Raw genomic sequence first — 22,718 nt, forward strand, 5'->3', positions numbered from 1 at the left:
AAATGAAGCCATTGGACTAAATCATTTTCTTTCAAGCTCTAACAACCTATTCTACTATAAATATCTATATACCATCTGGGAGGCTCGCCAACATTTGTTCTATAGAATTAAAAAGTACAGCTTTATGATTAGCACGTGCCAACACCAAAGATGCAATGAGGCACATGGGAGAGCCCAGGCTAGCTTCAGACACAAGCTCCCTTCCAGAAGCTCCGGGATGTGGGCAAGTTTCTGTCATGTTCACCATCTGTAAACCCCAAGGCAGTCTACCATAGTAACAAAGTCACTAGGATTTAGGATTTAGAATCAGTTTAATCTCAATTCTTAGCCTCTTTGCTGGTTTGACAATGGCAAGGCTTTGCTGTGTGCCAAAGTCTACCTCACGGTGTTGCTTAGTTTCTATTGTGAGGCTCCATTCTACCAGGTGACAGACACAACCGCCAATTCAAGGTCAACAGATCCTGCTTTGCCTCACCACACATATATCTGGAGAGTCATCCTTGGTTCCTGTCTATAAGACAGGAACATTTCAGACCAGACATTCCGTGGTTCTTCACCTCTCAGTGATACTGCAAAAGGCACTGCCTGCCTAAAAACACCACACAGACATTTGTTCCCTGGAGTCTTTCTGCCTCCCCGAGGCTATACCCGCCCCCCCCCACCCCCCCCCAAGAAAAAACAAAAACAAAAACCAAAAACTCCAGTCCTCCTTCCAGAGTTAGAATTTGACTGGGGAGTGGGTGGGGTGGGCAGGACACAGAAAACTTCCTCAGACTCCTGCCTTCTTGTTCTCTGGCCCAGGGCTTTTTCATCTGGTCCCTCGGGCAGGGAAGCTAACCTACTACATAAATGTGTGCCTTCCCCAATCATTTTCCTTAATTCTTTGCTTTTTCCCCTAACGGCCAAGATTTTGAAGTCTTTTTTTTTTTTCTTTCTCTCTCTTTCTGCCTTTCCTTCCTTGAGAAAGTAAATAAGGTGTTCTAGTTCCCTGATTCAGATAAAGGCCAAAAGATACAGGAAGTATCACAGAAAAAAAACATTAAATTTTTACAGCATATATTGCTTTACAGCATATATTTAAATAGTAGTCTATATAAAACACTCAGCACTGTGCCTCATGCATTATACACACTCAGCTGTAATTATTAGTAATGGCTCTACAATATTATTTTAAAGGTTATTTATAACATGCAAAATGCTTGACATGTTCAGTAAACATCACTCACATTGAAGAAAAATGATTTTGAGCTTATTATAAAGACTAGTATTGGTTTTTGAATGAGGACATTAACTGGAAATAATAATTTTTTAAAAGCTTTGAGAATTTGTCTTTCCTGTTGCTCATTTTTACCTCCTATAAACCATATCCTGTGCTAACTCTAAGTGTACAATTCGATGTCCCTGGCCTCCATGTTCTGGAAAATAGTATCAGCAGAAATAACCATTAAGCTTCCCAAATGATACATGACTTACAACACCAGCCATTAAATCATCAATACATTGGACTGAATAGAAGTATTTGCTTTACCTAAATCTAATGGCAGGAAAATGGGAAAAGCAAAATTATAGATTGGGCTGTGGTGAGCACAGATTCAGAGACCTAGGCGTCTTAGGCATATTCCAGAAAAGTATGAAGATGAATCAGCCTTCTCAGATTTCCTCCAGCTTCTGGGACTACTTTAGTAAATACTGATGTCTGATCACTATTTATTCCATGCCTGATGGAGGTGGAAGTTTCTCTGGCTAACTAGCAGGACATAGTCTCCTCTCCACTGACAGTGGTTTGGGTCAAGGGCATCGAGGTGGCCCTTGCAATGAATGTGTGGGACCTTAATTAAGGCTGGGAAATAAGATTGGGATAAATATAGAAAAATACCATGTTGCCATGTGGAAAGACTATACCAAATCCATTAAAGTTTAGGGTTAACATCTCAAGCAAAGTCTCAATGAATACAGAACTAGACTCTGTCTGTCCTTCATCATTTCATCAAGTCTCCTCTTTTACTGGATAATTCCCATAAGCATAAACACATGTCTGAGCTGTAAGTTCATAGCACACATTGTGTGCTACACCGGCCTCTTCCTTCCCTGTCTTCCTCCAGCTTTCCCCTCATCTCTCTACTCCCTTGCAGAGGAAGACTTTTGGAAAGAACTCTCTAGGAACACTGCTTCCCTCCTCAGTCTGTCTACTCTTCAGCCCACTTCAATCTGGCTCTGGCCGCAAACATTCAAATGATAGCAGTTTTGCCAGGTCACAAATGAGATTTGTCCTGATCGCTGGGCCCCCTTCGATCCTCACCCCAGCCGCACTTGACAGAATAGGGAACTCCCTCTTCCTGACATGCTCTCCTCTCTTGGAATCCGTGGCTGAACAACCATCCTGATTTCCTCCTCCGTTTAGGGTTCTTTCCTCTCACTCTCGAGTACTTGTTCTGGATAATCTCATTCATCTCCATGGCTTTAAATGTATGGCTTTGGTAGAATCAGAAAAAAATGTCCCCTGCATTGCAGGACCTGACAGGCCATTTCTCTGGAGAAGAGGCAGTGCAGTTCACCTGCTGCCCTCTAGTGAGGCAGCTCGGGATGCCTGGTACGTTGTGGCACTTCCAGGGTTTGGTTTCAAGGCTGAGAACTGTCAAGCTGTTTCAGAGCTTGAGAAACAGGGTCCAGGAGACCAGATTATGCTGGTCGCCTAGCTTTCTTCCCGTCCTGGCTCCAACCTGCCTCCCTAACACTCTCTAGCCACTTACCAAACATTGAGAAGGGGGAAGGCAAAGGAGGTCAATGGGACAGGAGAGGAGCAGGGTGACACAGGGGCATGGCCATTACAGGAAGTGTTTCCAGTAAGGTAAAAAGAGCCTCTGGTGCCAGAACACGCTCTCTGTTGCCCTCTGCCGTAGACAGGAGTGAAGACAGCAGCTGGAAGAGGCACCATTCCATTAGAAAGGCACAAGTTAAAACGCTATGCACCAATATAGGCCACAGGATGACACTGCTCCTTGTGAGCTGCGCCCAAAGGCAGAGCATCTATTTTGGTGTGCGTGCCAGGAAAAGAAACACTAATCACAGATGGTAGAGTTCCTAAGCACAGTTTTAGAAATTCTGAGGGACTAATCCTGTCCCTGAAACATAACAACTGCATATGGGAGGGTGGGGGCTCGGATAGAAGAGTTCTCCAGTTAGAAGAGTGTTAAAGTGACCCATTCCCCTACCAGGAATGGCTGAAAGCCCTCTATTTTTCGTATATATAAAAAGAAATCTTGAATTTGAAAGTCATGCCTGACAAATTATGAAGAATGATTCACATTTTTAAAAGATTTATTACAATTTCTTTAAGTGGGGGTCATCCACAGTACACCTAAATCTCAAAACTCAGTTTATCCACAAAAGGTATATATTTACGTAATGCAAAAGTCCTCACGTATGTATCCTCACGTTTCATCCGAGTTAACATTTTGAATAAAGGAATTTGAAGAGAGGAGAGCCATGGCTTGCCCAGTTTTGAAAGGATTCTGGCTGCTGTGTTGGGGACAGACTATAGGAGACCAAGTGGTAACAGGGACACCAGTGAGAGGGATACTTTGGTATTCTAGACAAGATGATAGGGGCTTTGATTGGGATGGCAGTTGGTGGTGAGAGGTCAGATTCTAAGTATATTTTTAAATGTAGAACCAGTGGGATTTGTGGATTTGCTCCGATTGAATATGAGAGGAAGAGACGGGTAGATGGCCAATTTAAGGATGACTGGGGTGGGTTGTGGGACTGAGCAACCAGAATGGAGTTGCCATCAGCTGGGATGAAAAAGGTCTAGGGAGTAGCAGAAAGTAGACTGGGAGAGAAGGGATTCTGAACTGGAAATAGGGAGTTGAAGACATCTTCTAGACATTCGACTGGAGATGTCATGTAGAAGAGTGTAGAAGACTCTTGCAGTTGAGCATGGGCCTGCAGCTCAAGGGCAAGGCCCATGCCAGAAACACCACACTGGAAGGTGTCAACATGTAGTTAAGGCCATTGACTGGATGAGATCACCAAGGAGGGAGCCTCGGGCACTACAAGGTGAAAGGGCTAGGGACAAGAGGTGCAATCAGTAAGGGAGTCTGAAGGACGCTGAGGTCGGAGAGGCAGTGAAGCCAAGTGAACGCAGTGGGAGAGGAGTAAAGCCTGCTGAGAAGGTGGTCAACTAGCGGCTGCAGATGGTTGACTTCAACAATCTGAGGGATGGGCGGCACACTACACTGCGGTAGGAGGCAGGCATGAAGACTTGGACGGACTGTGAAGATGAGGGAGGGTTTAACCAGGAGCCTGGTTCTGACCAGGGTAGTGATACAATCAGACATGGGTTTTAGAAAGCATCTAGTGGCAGTGTGACATTTAGAAGCATAGACACCAGGCGGTGTGGTAGAAGGCATAGTGGGAGAGAAATGATTCTCAACTTTTGCTTACATACTTTGCATTGTTTCATTAGCCAGAATGACGTGTCACTTCTGTAATTTAAAAACTACTGAAGAAAATTAGAAATATGAGAAGACTAGAAACTAATAATTGGGAAGCACATGGTAACAACAGCTCAGGAAGGAGGACAGGGTCAGAATGAGGACACTGGCAGGGAGATGGAATGAAGTCAGACACCTGATTTTCAGAATCCACTAGGACTTGGTTAATCTGCTAGGACCAGGTTAAACACGAGTCAGGAAGGAGGAGGGGAGCGCCTCAAGCTCAGAGGGGGCATGCACCTCCGCCCCAGCCTCTCCCAACCACAACTTGAACCCTTGTGGAGTTCTTCTCCAAGAGTGCCTAGCAAAAGGTCTCAGCGTCTTGAGGGCAGGGGACAAGTAGGGAAGGAGTTCATTTCTAATGTTCAGAACATTAACACATCAGTTACATGAATAATTTAATTCAAGCTCATGATGCCCTTTTTCTTCTAATACTAAAAACTGGAAGAATGAACTAATAAAATGTACTACAAAGATAACTTTGAGGGGGCTTCTTAAAAAAAATGGTAATCTTTTATGACACCATTTCCTAACATAAACATCTGGTTTTGACATCAAACCTGGGGATCTATTTTATAACATCCATGAATGTTTATCTATCCGTGAATAGCAAAGTGACCTGCCCACATATGCTCACCAGGTCTGTGTGTGGAGCTGCTAAATCAAGGACAGCACATTACCTAGGGGCACACTACACAACCTGTTGTCCACGGGGAGGCTGAGTAGGCGGTGGGAAGATTCAGGCATCTGGCCTCAGCTTTCATGAATCACCTATTCCACCTTAAGTTCGACACACAGCACTTCTAAAGCTTATCAACATTAAGAAATAATGATCTGCAGATGATTGCCTTCATATGATTACCCACATAATTAATTCTTCCAGAATCTTAATTTCATGCTTGGATAGAGTCAAAAGTTACTTACTGGGATTCCAATACTTTGGAAGTTTTAAGGATTTGCTTTTACTAAATTGTACCACAACGCAGTACTGGTCTATACTGTACCTCATGAAATTGGTTCATTTCCTTCTAGGAATACTAACATGGATTACTACATCACAGAATCCTCACTATGAAATCCCATGGGAGAAACAGCCCTCAGGTTTGAGTATGAAGAATGTGGTATATTTCTGGATCATGTGTCTTACCTTGTGAGGGTTTATCCTCGTAGGTTCTTTCAAGGAAAAAGTTCCTAGTTGAATTCCCTGCCTACTTCCAAAAAATATTCAGGCTACAGTGGCATGCATTTAAATGTATCTCTAGGTTTTATATTATTTTGCCTACTAATTTTCCATTTAATTGTAATTCCCTTATTTATCTGTGTGTTTTTGTGTTTTAATAAGTTTTCTCACTTTTTCTTTTTTTTGATGAGGCAGGAGACACATAAAACAGCCAACTTCAGGTTCAGGATAGACACAAGAATGGGGCACGAAGAGGGAAATTTGAAATGAATTATGTTAAAAATGCCATTGCTACAAAGAGATAAAGTGAAAAATAAAATAAAAGGACATTCTAGAAGAAAAACACAAAAGACAACATTCTTAGTACATTTTCTGCGGACTAGTGAATTTACTCACATCTGTTAAAAATCTCTTCCAGGGGCGCCTGGGTGGCTCAAGCCACGGTCTGTGAGTTTGAGCCCCGTGTCAGGCTCTGTGCTGACAGCTCAGAGCCTGGAGCTTGCTTCAGATTCTGTGTCTCCCTTTCTCTGCCCCTTGACTGCTTGTACTCTGTCTCTCTCTCTCTCAAAAATAAAATAAAAACATAAAAAATAAAAATAAAAAAAATCTCTTTCAAAACTATAAAGTACAAATCTCATGAGCTATCCAATAAATTCTGAACGTCATTTTGATTTAATGTAAAATATGAAGAGCTTTCTATCTAAATTAACATAATATACCCATATAAAGTGAGTTCCACCAAAGGAAATTCTAATTTGCTAAAACAAAACCAAACAAACCTTCTCTTACTGCCACTACCACCATTTGAAGAAACAATACCCAGAATTCAAATTAACCTATTTTCAGGTGTTACTTAACTAAAAGTATCTGTGTATTTTTGTGTAAGACAAATCACTAGAAAACAAAACCAGAACCAGAACACATACTTTTTTTTTTTTTATTTATTTTGAGAGAATGAGACTGAGCAGGGGAGGGGCCAAGAGCGAGGGAGACAATCCCAAGCAGGCCCCTTGATGTTACCACAGAGTCTGATGTGGGGTCCGCCCTCATGAACCCGAGATCATGACCTGAGCTGAAATCAAGAGTCAGACGCTTAACCGACTGAGCCACCCAGGCACCTCCAAAACATGTGATCTTTGCTAAGAATTTTACATTGTTTATTTTTCTGTACTGGAAATGTTAGGTTTACTCAAAACCTTACAGTGTAACAGAAACGCACATATTAATCCATTGTGCCTCTGCATAAACAAGCATTTTCAGAGTTTACTCCTGGTATATTCTTCAAATTAATCCACATAAAGGTAACTGCTTTGAGAGAATGTTTTAAACTATACTGGTGATTTTAAAACAAGCATAAAATCAACATGAAAACAAAGCATCTTCCTCTCTTCCAGGACAAGTGTTTTATATGAAGTTATCTTCCTCGAATACCTTTGGTCTTAATGCTGGGTGAACCAGGACGGTCGCTTCCTGTCTCGTTCAATGATTCTCTTACCCTGATCTTGTTCAGATGGTGCCTCTCCTGTGTACAGCACCACAGTCTCCACGGGAGGAGCCTTGAACGGTCCCCCTTCTTGTTTCCCTATCTGTCTTCTGATTTCTGCCGTCTCCTTGCACACCTTCTCATAGCAATAGCCACAAAGGACGTGCTTCAGTTTCAGGTGACCACATTCAGGACACACGTCAATATTGTTCTTTAAAAAATCAAACAAAAAAACAACAAAATCCTGTTTTAACAAGAAGCATAATAATGCACAGCAATCACGGACAGGAATGACGCTCACACTTGAACTTTCTTGGACTGTTCGCGTTGCATAAGGTCATGCAACACGTAGTTCAACCTCACTTTAATAAGGAAACAGAGGACAAATGAATTTCAATTAATAGAAAAAGTGGGACTAGAACTCAGGTTTACCAAGTATGAACTTGGTACATTTTTCTTAACCATACAGGCATATTATGTAAATTGAACTCTATTACCCCACCTTCAAATACTAAACATCTAATAAGGAGTCCTTCAACACAATGGGGAGATCCATATGGCCGGCATCTAGATGTAGCCAAGGGATATGGAACTCATTTTTTCTTTCAATTTACTGTGGGGAAAACAAGGCGACAAACATTAAAATTGGCTTCCCCTATTTATCGGTGTACCCTAAATTCCTGTATGAAACATATGGTATAATAGTATATGTATCATATATGGTATAATAGTTGGCATATGGTATAATTTTTCTTTTTAAGAATGAAGACTGATTGTAATCCTTAACATAAAACTCTCTTGTTATGCTACAATTTGAAAGTAATTTAATGAGTTTTTATACATGTCTGCCCTACTTTCATAAGGCACTATATAACCTCTATAGAAATCCCTTCAACAATGTTCTAAAGGTAGATTTGAAATAGAAAAGAAAAATTGTAAATAGGAGCATCAAAGAAATTCCAACCACTTCACGAGATTAACATATAAACGTTTGTGAGGCAAGGACAAAAACAACTTCATTTTTTGAAAGGACCAAAGAACCCTGCAAATGCCTTGCCAATTTCTCATTTTCCTCACGACACTGGACTGCATGTCCAACCAGAGGCACAGGAGCTATACGTGAAGTCGGTGCTCTCTTCCTGACCACGACAGCAGCAAAATGTACCGTGTGTGGCAGAAAACAATTTAGTGAGGAAAATGAATACACAGGGTGATATCCTTTTTCTTCAGAATAAAATCATGTCGCAGACTGGTATAGGCTCTCATTCTGAAAATCTTCGGTTCTCTCAACCAAATTGTATAAATTACTGTTGCTTTAATTAAGGACATACTTTTCAGCTCCAGACTTTAAGTCCAGTTCCAAATGTGACTCAGTAATACTTTTTGGCTTCAGTTCTAAGGGTGTGGTTTAATACTGAATGTGGAAGTTTATGCAAGTCGATTCTCTGTTCTTGAGTTTCACCTGTACTGAGCTGCTGTGGAATGTTATGGAGGAGAACCACTCAAATGATGGCTGGTAAAGCCTTAAGTGAACAAATCAAAGGTAGTAAACACTCTAATTTCTGTCTACTAGATTAATGAAGAGTGTATCTATGGGGGCAGGGAGCAGGTGTGGAGACCTGGAATTGTCTGAGGACAGGAACACACCAGAAAGTTTCAAAAGAATGTGAGTTCAACAATCAGACTGCCTAGGCTCAAATCCTGGCTCTATCACTTGACAGTTTGTGACTACAGTCAAATTCTTTTTGCAGTAATGTCTTCATCCTAAAAATGAGCAAAGCTGTATTTACTTTGGAGGGCTGTTGTGAGGATTCGATGAGATAATTCACATAAAGCACTTATATCCATCGTAGGTATTTAACAGATATTAGCCATTTTTATTACCTACCTAAGGATTTTCCTTCACAGCATTTTAATGATCACAGTGAAGAAGAGAATAAATACGTAAGGGCTAGTAAAACACAGGACCCAATATATCTACTGCTTCTGACTTTAATTTTAGGTTCTGCCCTCATTAAGATGTTTACCCATATATAATTCCAAATCACCAGCTCCTAACAAAAGTCACACAGGTTCTTCACAACCCAGTCCTCTGCCCAGATTCCAAACTCTCAACTGTGGTCCTAATATTTAGGCTATAGGACAACTGACATACATACATATATAGCGAGAGGCCAGAGCAAAGTACACATAAGCTCTAAGGATGATTTACTGATAGGCCATATAAGTACCAGAAGACAAGCAGTGGTGGATATGAGAGAAAGCAAACCCACAAAAATCAGTGTATTACCTTAACTTTAATAAGCTTCTGAGGGTTTCTTCTCCTACAGCGGTTAACTTCAATGCTGCGTCTGTTTTTAGGAGCTGCCATCCAAAAAATACTATCCAAAAGGCTGGAGATCTCCTTACTTCCATTAGTATCATTTGCTGGTTCTGTAAATACTGCTGGACCTTGGACCGCTAATGCTGGTCCTATAAAAACAAAACATGGAAATGCAGAATGGATTTCTAGCTTCAAAATGACTGTTTACACGTATCGTTCTCCTTAACAACCAACAGTGATGTCAACAGCCCTATATAAAGTTTAGAATATTACATTCAATAGGCATTTAACAGAAACCTTGGCTATTAAAATACACTAAAACTTATACACAATTTTAAACAACACAAACAGAATTTTTCTTAGAGGCACCTGCTGAAATGAATCTGTGAAATTCTACCCAGACTTCTCACCTTTTGAAATACAGAACCCACGGGTTTGGTAAACATGAATAAATCACTCAAACTCCACATGCTACTTGGTAGGCAGTTCCTATTTACTTTACAAGTCAATCTAAGCTTGAGATTCCCAAAATGTACTTCACTCAGGTAACTGTCTATTGCCACCCTGCCCCCCCGCCCTTTCTTTATATTCCAATTGAGTTAGCTCCTTTGTCATATAACCTGGTAGGCCCTTTACATCACTTAGTTCTTCATAATATTTATTATCCGTTCTCTAAAGAACTCACCACTGTATATCATATTTACTTATATGACTATCAACTATCAGGTTTTGTTTTCCTAAATGGCTGATCAAGTCAAAAAGACTCCTTTATCCTTTTCCTGCTGTTCCTCAGACCTGGAATACTTCTTTTGGTTTTAGGAGCTCTTAAAAATATATAAAGCTAACATTTAACAACCGGTATTCCTTTTCAGTATATCTATAGAAGTATTGTTACGCATAGCTCAGTGGTTAACAGCTCGGCCCGTGTGACCTTGAGGCCCTCACGAGCCTACTTCTTCCGTTGAAAAGCAGTGGTACCTAAAGGGATGGTGTGGAGATTTCCTAGGAAGCACATGTAGGCTTTGGCATATCGGGGACTCTCGGTTCAGACTCCCGGGGTATTATGTTCGTAATACCTTAGAATTAAGGATAGATGTAAATGTCAAAGCAATGAAATTTTAACCTTCAAGATACTTCTAACTGAAATTAGTTCCCAGGGAACACACCGATATCAACAGTATTCAACTGCAGAGCTCAAACACCACAAAGGAGGGCAAATCGCTTCAGGGGTTGAGAGGCTGATAAGGAAACAGGATCCAGATAGTAGCGCCCCTGATCTAAGATGGGCTTCGGTTACATTCCTTGTGCGAAAAGGACACAGAATGTTTTCTGTTTTTCAGGGCGAAGGGAAGCAAAACCAGCTGTTTTTAGTTTCTAAGTAAGGAACTAACCCGGACAACGTCCCCACCGGCGGCAGCGGATCAAAGCGCGGGAGGAGGGCGAAATATGAGCAGCGTTCACCACGATGCTTGGGGTCCTCTCATCCAATCCCTCCTCCACGGCGGTATAGCTTACGTACCCCACGGGGAACTGGGAAAGCCTCGCCAGCTCTGCCAAAGTTTCCGTTGCAGTCGTTCCCAACAGTTCTGGAGGAGTCCCCGGGCTGCCGGCCACGGAGGAACCACCAGGACCAGCATGGCCGACGCCATCTTCCTCGCCTGAAGACCACTCCCACCTGGCTATTGGCTCCCGGCCCCATCTCGTGCATGCGCAGAGATGCAGAGTCTGACAAACCTGGCTACTGGAACTACAACGCCCAGCAGGTCCCTGGAACGGCTCTGACTTTCCTCCAATCAGAGAGAGAGAAAGGAAGGAGCGGGGAGGGGAAATGAAAAGAAACCGGCGCCAGTGCGCATGTGTGCGGATGTGCTTTGGCACTCCAGGCAAAGATGGCGGAGCGCGGTTACAGCTTTTCGCTGACTACATTCAGGTATGGAAGGGGCACCGAAAGCCCTCCGCGTAATCGAGGTTGCAGGAACTCCCCGGTTCCTAGTTTTTTTTCCGGCCTAGTCTCTGGCTTAATGCTTCCGGGGGGCACACTAGGAAATAGGGATGGAAACGCGAGTTTGCAAAGTCATTTGCTTGGCTCGCCCGCGGCCTGAAAACCCCGATGCCGGGAAGCCGCGGGAACGCGGTTTTGGGGATCCAGGGCGACCTTGGGGCTGAGGGAGGGTAAGGCCTTCAGTCAGGGATTTGCTTTCTCTTTGGAAACTAGAGAATAAGGCAGTTTTGGATTAGCTGTCTCCGGGTGTCCCGTTCGGAACTCGGGATTTCCTTCCTGACCCACCACGTAGGCCTGATTGGGGAGCTTCTGGAGCTTAGAATCTTGGTCAAATCTCTGAGGTCCCCTTTTCTCTTCTGAAAACCTCACCGATACAGTTTGGTCTGAGTCTTAGTCTCCATTTGGTACTTAGAAACCTCTTCCCGCTTTCGGTTTCTTCCATGCCCCTGTTAGAAGTTTAAGGACTAAAAAGGAAAGCGCGAATCTCTCTGTGTCACTTAGTGTTTGTGGGCCCCAAACTACTAGACTACATTTACATTTGGCGGGGGGGGGGGGGAGGGGAATGTCTACTTTGCAAAAGATTGTAGGCTTTTCTGTTTTAGAACAAAGGATTAAAATAATACGTATACTTTTCAATATTGTTCACAATGTAAGAAACCGTCAGCGCAGTGAAGGGTTTAATAAATCGACCGGATAATGATTCAGTTTTACCATTTTCTTACGGATCGGTAATCTCCCATTTAGTTGAAATGTAGTTGTATCTGGCAACTGAAGGCAAGCAGGATCCAACTTGTTGAGTACTTTATGTGTGGGTGCAACTTAACCTACTCCATTTCTTCCTCCTATCATATGAGATAAACGTTATCTCAACATCTTACAGATGAACCAACCACAGGTTGGTCAAACTAAGTTACTTGTCCAAGGTCTTAGATGAGTAGCTGAGGTCACATTCAAACTGGGTTCTTTCTGATGACAAAATTAATACATTTCCTATTACTGTTAGATGTCTTTTTAAAATAGTAAAATAGTAATATACTAAAAAAGTAAAGTACTTTCCAAGTGTAAACCTCACAGTTTTCAGTGATAAATGAGGGTGTTTTAACCTTTGAATGAAATGAAATTTTGTAAATCAAAGGTCTTATATACAATGATAGAGAACAATATTTGCTAAATAGTCACTGTTCATATTTGTGAACAAAGCAAACTTGGTTCTGTATCTTTAAGAGAGTGTAATCCTTTCTTTAGAATAACTGGAGCCGAAACAATCAAATATCATCAGGAGCTAAATCCTTCTGTAATAATGTCTTTAGTAAAATAAACTTTTTTTAACATAATGGTTCAACTCTGTTTTAGATTTTAAAAATGTGTTTCTCGCCTGTTGTAATTAGAATTAAACTCTTAATGATGGAAGTGATGAGGCTGTATTATAGGATGAAAAAGTGTTCATGTGAATTACATTCAGTTGAGGATATTGACAGTAAATGAGTAAACAAATTGGTGTCTACTGATACATTCTGAAAAATGTTTTACTCAGGAATTTTATTAAAAGAGCCTAAAAGAAGCAGCATAACTGTAGATTGGATAGTCAGGAAAAGCCAGTGCTTCAGGGTGATTTTTGAGACAAGAAGGTGAAAAAGAGCAAACTATTTGAAGATTTAGGGGTAGAGAGACTTATGGACAGAGGAAAGAGGATAAATGAAAGTCCTGAAGTTGGAAAGAGCTTGAACTCTTACAGGAATTGATAATAAGGCCAGTGTGCTAGAGTATAGTGAGCAAAGAGTTAGTGTGGGTAGGGCCGATCTTGAAGAGCCTGGCAGGCCAGAAGAAGTTTGTATTTTTTTTTTTTAATTTTTAATGTTTATTTATTTTTGAGACAGAGAGAGACAGAGCATGAATGGGGGGAGGGTCAGAGAGAGAGGGAGACACAGAATCCGAAGCAGGCTCCAGGCTCTGAGGTGTCAGCACAGAGCCCGATGCGGGGCTTGAACTCACAGACCGTGAGATCATGACCTGAGCCGAAGTCAGATGCTCAACTGACTGAGCCACCCAGGCGCCCCAGAAGTTTGTATTTTAAGTGAACCAGGAAGTTATATTTAAGTGACAGGTGACCTGGTACAAAGGTAACTGACTGGTGGGATAAAAGTAAGGGTGGGAAAGAGGAAAACTAGTTAGAAGGCTGTATCGGTTATCCCAGGTAGAGGTGCTGGTGCTTTGGAATGGGCTAGTTGTGTGACTGAATACACAGATGGTTGATTGCTCAGTGAGCTCACAGATGGGCGAGCTTTCATACAGGAAGATGTAACAGTAGATGTTCATGCAGGTGATTGTGGGGAACAGTGAAAAGGTAAGTTTAAGTTTACCTGAGCCTTTAAAATGTTCCCAAGTGTATTTGAGCTCGATGTTGAGCAATAATTGAAAGCCAGATGGACCTAGTGGGTCATATGATTATTCAAATAGTGACTAACAACTACAGCCTAATTTTAAAAATTTAAATACCTATTAATGTTATTCCACTCAAGTTAACTGCTTTTGTCACTTAAGAGTCTTTAAACTGTCACACTTAGGCTTATCCCTTAAATAGGTCTCCTTTGTGTCTCTGTCAGCTAAATGATGCGGACTCCTGGTACTAGGTTGTACGTTAGGATACTGACCAAACAGAGCTTAGACTTTGTTGAGGAAGGTGAACATTGTATGAGTAATTTAAGCATGATGAATCTTAGCCAGAGAGGAAGTATGGGGCACCATAGGCATGAGTGTGTGGGATTCAGCCTAGTCCCTGTGGCCAGGAAAGCTTCTTTAAGGACATGAATGACATTTCTACTGAAGACTGAAGGATGACCAGGAGGAAGGAGTTCACCAGACAAGGGTGAAATGCATTGCAGACAGAGGGGGTTAGCTTGTCAAAGGGGTTTTTGAATTCTAAGAGTAGTCTGTGTGTCTGGAACAAAGCTGAGGCTTGGGTGACATGAGAGTATCCATAATTTTATGAAGATAAATGACCTTCTGAAACTCAAGTTTTATTTTCACTAGAAGACTAGAGACACGGACAAAGCTATGTCATTCTGGACAAACTACTTTCACTCAAAAACTTTTTAACTGTGAAATCAGGTTAGTTTACGATGATTTTAACTCAACAACTGGTTCGAAATAAAGTATGATCTTAAAAGCCAGGTTAGGGCTAGAATCTGGCTACCAAACCCATGAAATCAGGTATGTTAGGTATCGCCAGCTCACAGCTTCTAGAAATAGCTTATATAGAAGATACTTTGTCGTGGCTGATAACTATCTAGGTCTTACATCTTAGGCCATGCCTACTTTCTAAAATGTGGAACTCCACCGATATGAAATCTATGCTGTTATTTGGTATTTAACAGACATATACATGTTCTTAATAACACTATTTGGTATTTACTTGCTGCTGATTTTGTGCCAGGAACAAAAGGCATCCCTTTATTTACTCTTCACAACAAACTTCTAAAATGGCTGTAGTACTATTATCCCCATTTTATGGATGTGAAAACTGAGACACAGCAGGATTAAGTAACTTGCCTGAAGTCACAAGGTTGGTGAGTGATAAAAGGCAACAGTAATAATGATGGTGCTTAAAGAGTCAGACAAGAAGGAGGGGGGGGAAAAGGAAAGCTAAGTGCTTTACTATGTATATGTACAGATTGCCTGGTATCCTCAATTTCTGTACAGCTTTATAATGTGAAAGCCCAGCTATTCCTTGGTATTTGGTTAATGGATTTGACTTATATATCTGCCCTCTCCTAGAGATATTCCTATTATACATATTTGAAAATATGTGAATTTAGCGAATACCTTTGTTTCTTTTTAAGCCCATCTGGTAAACTTGTCCAGATTGAATATGCTTTGGCTGCTGTAGCTGGAGGAGCCCCTTCAGTGGGAATTAAAGGTAATTAAATGTTTCATTCATTTCACATGCCTGTTAATAGTTATCCTAAAGTGCTTTTGGAATTAATTAGTGATTAATATAAATAAATAGGGCAGCATAATTTTTAATAGTTCTTTCTGTTGATTTACAGTATTTTGAAGTTTAAAGAAAAGTAATAAGCCAATGAGTACAAGAAGATGATTAATTTTTTTTCAAAATAAATATAGCTCCTTTATCTTTTAGTTGTAGTAACCCACAAGTAGTCTTTCCCATTGAGAAAAACTGAGCATTCTTTTGTTTTTCCACTGATAATAATCACTATTCTGTGGCAGTTTTTATCCTTTCTATAATTTAGAAAAATTTAATTATAAAACTTCATCTAAAGATACCCTTTTTTTTTTTTTTTTTTTTTTAAATTTTTCAACGTTCATTTATTTTTGGGACAGAGAGAGACAGAGCACGAATGGGGGAGGGGCATAGAGAGAGGGAGACACAGAACCGGAAACAGGCTCCAGGCTCTGAGCCATCCGCCCAGAGCCCGACGCGGGGCTCGAACTCACGGACCGCGAGATCGTGACCTGGTTGAAGTCGGACGCTTAACCGACTGCGCCACCCAGGCGCCCCTAAAGATACCCTTTTTTTAAAAAAAGCCTGTATCATTGATTTTAAATTTCAAATTACAAGAACAATAGCCAAGCAGAATTCTAAAAGGTACAGACTCTTTGGACTCTTCGGTGTTCTGGAATATTGGGTAATGCATTTACCTATAGGGATTCCTTAGCATAATAGAGATGACCAATGAGGGAAAAATGGATTTACCATTATTAAAAAATTTTTTTTGATTATTTATTTTTGAGAGAGAGAGAGAGAGAGAGAGAGAGAGAGAGAGAGAGAGAGAACGAGAACAAGCAGGGGAGGGGCAGAGAGAAAGGGAGACACAGAATCCAGAGCAGGCTCCAGGCTCTGAGCTGTCAGCACTGAGCCAGACAGGGGGGTCACTTCCATGAACCCTAAGATCATGACCTGAGCCGAAATCAAGAGTCAGATGTTTAACTGACTGAGCCACCCAGATGCCCTGAATTTATCATTTCTTAGGTGATTTTAATACAGAAAAAGTTTTATAAATAAGAAATAAAGGAATTTAGGTAAAATGCATCCATAAGTAGAAAACTGTTGAAGCAGAATCTTTAAGTGACTAAACATTTAGCACTTTTTTTTTTTTTTTTTTTAAAGCTGCAAATGGTGTGGTATTGGCAACCGAGAAGAAACAGAAATCCATTCTGTATGACGAGCGAAGTGTACACAAAGTGGAACCAATCACCAAGCATATAGGCTTGGTGTATAGTGGCATGGGCCCAGATTACAGGTACTTTGTACTGTTTGTTTTTCCTCACTGTTTTATGAGCTGCTTATACACTTTGAGGAGAAAAATCAAGGGATGTTTTTCCTTTAATCTCCCCAACTCTTCATTTTTGTGCTTTGCTTAGCAACAGCAGCATCACGGGCAGCTGAATTTAGTCTGTCTGCATGGAATAGACCAAGGGTTGCTTTAAGGATAACTCAGTGCCACTGCATTGTAAAAGAGGAGATCCAGCAATTCTCTTATCTGTTTAGTGGTTTTTCCCCTCTGATCACACCCCTTTTTTTCCATCCAAGGGCTGGGCTTCAGAGGATTTGCTGTTCTCTCATGTATTTTAAAAACCAAAGCAATACAAGTTATAGTAAACTATATTTAAAAAAAAAAAGTTACAAGGCAGCAAAAGAAAACATTACCATCCCATTCAGAGTTATCCCCATTATATTTTTGTTCTTAGCAAAGGGACAAAATTCTCAAGGCCCCTGAAACATCAGGGTACCAGGAAGTTGAAAGAGATTGGCAACTTTGTATGTTTGCCACTTAACGAGTAAAGCAAAGGAAGTAAAGAAAGTAAAGAAAGAAAAAACAATTAACTTCATTCCTGATTTTGGGGGAACAAGACAGAGCCAAAGTTTCACTTTCATGAGTTGGAAAAAGCCACAGTTGCTGGAATGTGGTCAAGCCTCACTACAGTGGATCCCGTTGCCACTGTGTAGAAGGGATGCTGCAGTGCACTGATGGGGTAAAGTGTGAGGACAGGACAGCGGAAGACAAACTGAGTATTACACTGGGGGTGATGGTTCACATGAGTAGTTTAGGAGCAGGTAAAGGTACATCTATTTGTCTTGCTAATTTGATTATTATATAGAATATTCTTATTATTTAATACATTTGTTATTTTTTATGTTCTAAGTAGTTTCTTGCTGTTCCTTAATCTCTTAAGGGTACTCTTTGAAGTGCAGAGTAGCAAAAAGATTGAAGTAGAGTGAGAAAGATATGCCCCAAATTGTGTGTGTGTGTGTGTGTGTGTGTGTGTGTGTGTGTGTGTGTGTGCGCGCGCGCGAGTGAGTGATCGTGTGGGCATTTATGTGTGTTGGCTTGACTAAGATACAAAGACAGGGTGACTGCCCTCAGGAAAGGGGGCACAATCTTGAAGAAGCCATGGAGGGAGATAAGGCTCCCATTGTGTATGCTAAATCTGTTAGTACCGAGCTGACTGGTACCCCTTGTCCCTAATTTTCTTCCTTTTGCCTTGTCCTTGTCTCGTCTCCTGTGGCTCAGCTTCTCTGTGTGGCTCTGTTTTCGTGTAAGATAACTGTAACCAGATGTAAGAGCAAGACTGGCTTTGAGCTGATCGTTACTATTCCATAGGAGCATGTAAGACTTGTGCTGTAGGTATATGCCTGTAGAAGAAGAGTCGTTAAGGAGCCGAGTGTCAAGATTTTCATGAAGTCTTATTTCTTCCTTGTTTGTTAGAGTGCTTGTGCACAGAGCTCGAAAACTAGCTCAGCAGTACTATCTCGTGTACCAAGAACCCATTCCCACAGCTCAGTTGGTACAGAGAGTAGCTTCTGTGATGCAAGAATATACTCAGTCAGGGTAAGTTGATTTTATTACTTGAAATGCATCATGAATTAGAAAAAAGAAAACATTTTCGAAGAGTAGGTGTATTTAAAAAGAGGACTTACTATTCCTGTATTTATTGAACAAGTAGAGAAAATTACTATGATGAATATTTCTGATCTTAGTTGGAGCTAGAATATTTTTTAAGGAAGAGATTGGAGTGTTTTCTTGCTGTTGATGTACTAGCAAAATGCGGCTTCTCAATAAAGCCCTTTTGCCAGTGACTGAAACACTTCCCTATGGGCAGGCAGTTATTTCTGCTTCCAAATTTATCTTTCCAACTATAAATGATTATAAGCACATAATGAAAGCAATAGCTGTTGGACACATCCATATTCATTGTAATTCTCTTGAATCTGGGTATACACGTGGATGAGATAGTATAAAAGTACTTGCTAACGTGTAAAGCTAGTGGAAAAAAACTGCATTTGTTGAAAGTTGTTCTTTGTTAAGACACAAAATGTTACTCCACACTTATTAACTCCAAAATTTGTGTCACTCCATTTACCAAAATGATTTGACTAGTGTTCCTTAGTACCATAAAGAGAATTCGTTTTTGAATTGATTTGTTCAGAAAGATACTAAATACTGTTTAAGGAACTTAAAAGTCTAATTCATTTTACCTGATGATTTGCTTTGTTAAGACTTGAAAGTGTTAATAAATTCCTACCTTAGGTTGATTTTAACACCATGAAGATGCCAAATAATTTTTGTTTCTCCTTTCTTTAGTGGTGTTCGGCCATTTGGAGTTTCTTTACTAATTTGTGGTTGGAATGAGGGGCGACCATATTTATTTCAGTCAGATCCATCTGTAAGTATTATCAGATATACTGGAGGGATTAAAGTACCCTTTGAACAGCTAATAAAAACAAAAACCATAAAAAGTTTAAAATTTAGCAGTATTTTCTTCTTTTCTTTTTAATTTGGGCTTTAGAACATATGGAGTAGTGCATTTGTACATTTAAAATGTTGGTAATTCAGTCTTCTGATTGAAGAGGGTACATTAGGTCTGCGCTCTCTGTTCTTCTTCCTTTTCGTATTCATTAAGTTCACACAGTGGAATGATTTCTTGAAATAGTTATCAAATCTCTTTAAATCTGTGGAGTTTTATTACTTTGAGAAATATTCCGATGAAAGATTTGGGTCTAGAAGACAGTGCTGCACTCCTTGTGCCATCTGTTTAATCCTGGGGCCGACTTGGAGTATGACTCTAATTACACACACAGACATGACTCTTGAAGACAGTGTTGTGCAAAGTGGGTGAGTCCGTCTACTCTAAAGCAGGAGATCGGCATCTGAGTTAGAAGGCATTCAGAGGGGCTACTAGTGCTCTGCAACTGTGTGAGGAAGTTTCTTCCTTGTCTGAGGAAAGCCGGAAGAAAAAACAAGTATTCTGGGAGTTCTGACAGTGTCTGTTACCCCATCTCTGAGCCTCTGAAACTAAATGACATGCCCTCTTAGCTTTCTTCCCAGTGGGTAGCAGAAGCCATCATCACTGGAATCCAGGTTTCATCTTTTGCCCTTTTCTTCCCTGCTTTATTTCAAAGGCAGTTGTTTCTTTTAAAGAATGTTTGGTGTATTTCTTTCAGTATTTTTCTTAATGTGTGTGCATATGTATTTTTTTCAACAGATGAGGCCATGTTATATACAACATATTGCTGCTTTCATTAAACATTAGATTACAAAATATGAAAATTTCAAAATATTAAAAAAAATTATTTTTAAGTTTTATTTATTTATTTTTGAGAGAGGCAGAGACAGTGTGAGTAAAGACAGGGAGAAAGAGAACCCCAAGCAGGCTCCGCACTGTCAGCATAGAGCCTGACACGGGGCTTGGACTCATGAAACCATGAGGTCATGATCGGAGCTGAAACTGAGAGTTGGACATTCAACTGACTGAGCCATCCAGGTGCCCCAAAACTTCAAAATATTTTTAATGAAATACTGTCTCTTTTTACTTTGTTCAACAGTGATGATAAAGACTTGGTCACCATTTTTCTCACATATGTGTGTGTGTGTGTGTGTGTGTGTGTATATGTGTATATATGTATATATATATATATATATATATATATACACACATATATATACATATATATATGATTCTAGAGTCCTTCAATCCTAATATGCTGAAATATTACTTTTGATTATTTGTTGTAAGTGAACCTGTAGCCTTTAACTGACTTTTTCACATAAATTGTAACCATAAATCACACATATGCAAAGTGTACAATTTGATGAGTTTTGATGGATGTAAATAGCTGAGAAAGCTGTCACCACGATCAAATTCTGAACTTCTCCATAATCTCCAGAGGTATCTTTGTTCCTCTTTGTTTAGCTCTCTAATCTTTTTAGAAAGTAGCCTCTCTTGTGACATACTTCATTATATTCCAAATATTCTGTGAACTGTTAGAGACAAATTTATAGACCTAAAAAAGAAACGGCAGAGTGATATAACTAGATTAATGATTTAAAATGTGTTTCCCTTCTCTTCCTGATTAGGGAGCTTACTTTGCATGGAAAGCCACAGCAATGGGAAAGAACTACGTGAATGGGAAGACTTTCCTAGAGAAAAGGTAGGCTTACTGAAACTCAATTTCTTAGCAATCTCACTTTATGGTTCTCAGTGTTTTTAAACAATTAGTATCCCGAATCTAAACACATTTATTACTTTATATTCAAACACTCATTTGTTTAGCCTAGTTACAAATAAAGTAAAAACTTCTCTTCACCCTGGCTCCCTAGTCTTCAGTATATTAAGTGGTAATATTATTTATTTCTTAAGAACTTTTATTTCTGCATTCTTTGGGTTTTTTCCTAAATTTAATTGTTTTTATTTTTTACTTCATTTTTCCTCCTACAATCTCAAAGAAAAGATAGTTGGAATTGGAGTAAAAAATTGGGGTGGAAAATTTAAGTGACGTAAGTGATAACCGTTTACCTTATGACAGTTACAGAAAAAAATGGTGAAGCTGAGTTCCTGGTATTGGCAGTAGATTGTTGTATGTGCTGGATGAAAAGTGTGGTACTGTGTAAAAATCTGCTGTCACTGCTCTTATTTCCAGCTATCTTCTCAGCATTGGTCCACCGAAAAATGTCCTACACGCATTTTGAACGGCAAAAATTTATAATTAACTCTATATAACCAGCAGATGAACCTTTCAGTACATTTTTCACATAATGTTAAAAGATTATGAAAAATTTTCGACATTGGATTAATCAGTAAACAAATAATTTTAAGATCTTTCCTAAAGCACTTTCCTTTTCCTTTTACGTATTAATAGTCTTTAAACATTTCACATGAAGTTAAAACTTACAAGAACAAACAAAAGAAATTTTAGCAAAGGTCTGATTTCTTTATTTAAAAAAATTATAATATTGCCACCACATTCTGATTATATTAAAATATTTATACTGCTGTTAGGATTACAAGCATCAATTTATTATTGGGGGACAGCTATCACAATGAGTGGACTAAAAGAATTAATCTGTAGCTTAGTATTTTTAGGAGTGTTTTAGATTTTGAGAAATTCTCGTTGCCGCTGTCATGTTTAAGTAACCATAAATAATGTAAGTTCTGCTATAAATCATTGCCTTTTCAAAAAATTCTTTAGATATAACGAAGACCTGGAACTTGAAGATGCCATTCACACAGCCATATTAACTCTAAAGGTTAGCACAATTTCTAACAATGGGATTTATAATGAGTTTATAATTAAGTGCTTGGAAAACTGACCTTTTGCCCTTCCTCTTCAATAGGAAAGCTTTGAAGGGCAGATGACAGAAGACAACATAGAGGTTGGAATCTGCAATGAAGCCGGATTCAGGAGGCTTACTCCGACTGAAGTTAAGGATTACTTGGCTGCAATAGCATAATAATGAAGTGACTGAAAAATCCGGAATTTCAAATAATCCCTCTACTTAAACATGTTTAAAGTATGTTTTGTTTTGCAGACTTTTTGCATACTTATTTCTACATGGTTTAATGGACAGATGTTTTTAAAATGACACTTATAAATCATAATAAACTGTTAAATCCAACTTCAGCTTTTTAGGAGTTAGTAAAATTTTAAAATAGTTATCTCCTGCTTTTTATCACAGTTGACTTCTGGAAACTACATTGCAGAGCAGAATGGTGACACACTCTTTAATCTTCATGCAATTTTGGTTAAGTCAAATCTTGTTAACCTCTTTACTATCAGATGTTGTCCATGTTTCAGGAAAGCAAAATGCTGATTTTGGTAAACACTGCTTTTAGAGCTGGGAGAATCTGCAGGCTTTCATGGATTCATGAGACAAGATGGGAAGCATGGGTGCTTTGTAGGCACCATTAGGTGTGGATCAGTGAAACTGTAGCACACT

General features: G+C 39.8%; 2 protein-coding genes across 2 annotated transcripts; one reads left to right on the top strand and one right to left on the bottom strand.

Annotated features, from left to right (window-relative positions):
- Positions 1-6,721: 6,721 nt before the first annotated feature.
- MRPL32 (mitochondrial ribosomal protein L32) lies at positions 6,722-11,148 on the bottom strand. Its single transcript, XM_030307705.1, has 3 exons — positions 10,999-11,148; positions 9,447-9,628; positions 6,722-7,367 (listed from the first exon to the last, which is right to left on the bottom strand). Exons 1-3 carry the CDS (start codon positions 11,126-11,128, stop codon positions 7,113-7,115), a joined length of 567 nt encoding a protein of 188 aa, XP_030163565.1. The 5' UTR covers positions 11,129-11,148; the 3' UTR covers positions 6,722-7,112.
- A 188-nt stretch (positions 11,149-11,336) lies between these two features.
- Positions 11,337-22,397, top strand: PSMA2 (proteasome 20S subunit alpha 2). Its single transcript, XM_030307708.1, has 8 exons — positions 11,337-11,409; positions 15,321-15,397; positions 16,610-16,742; positions 18,210-18,332; positions 19,086-19,167; positions 20,859-20,932; positions 21,971-22,028; positions 22,116-22,397. The coding sequence occupies exons 1-8, from the start codon at positions 11,369-11,371 to the stop codon at positions 22,230-22,232; spliced, it is 705 nt and encodes a 234-aa protein (XP_030163568.1). The 5' UTR covers positions 11,337-11,368; the 3' UTR covers positions 22,233-22,397.
- Positions 22,398-22,718: the final 321 nt, after the last annotated feature.

The sequence above is a fragment of the Lynx canadensis genome, chromosome A2 (assembly GCF_007474595.2).
Source record: "Lynx canadensis isolate LIC74 chromosome A2, mLynCan4.pri.v2, whole genome shotgun sequence".
Classification (NCBI taxonomy): domain Eukaryota; kingdom Metazoa; phylum Chordata; class Mammalia; order Carnivora; family Felidae; genus Lynx; species Lynx canadensis.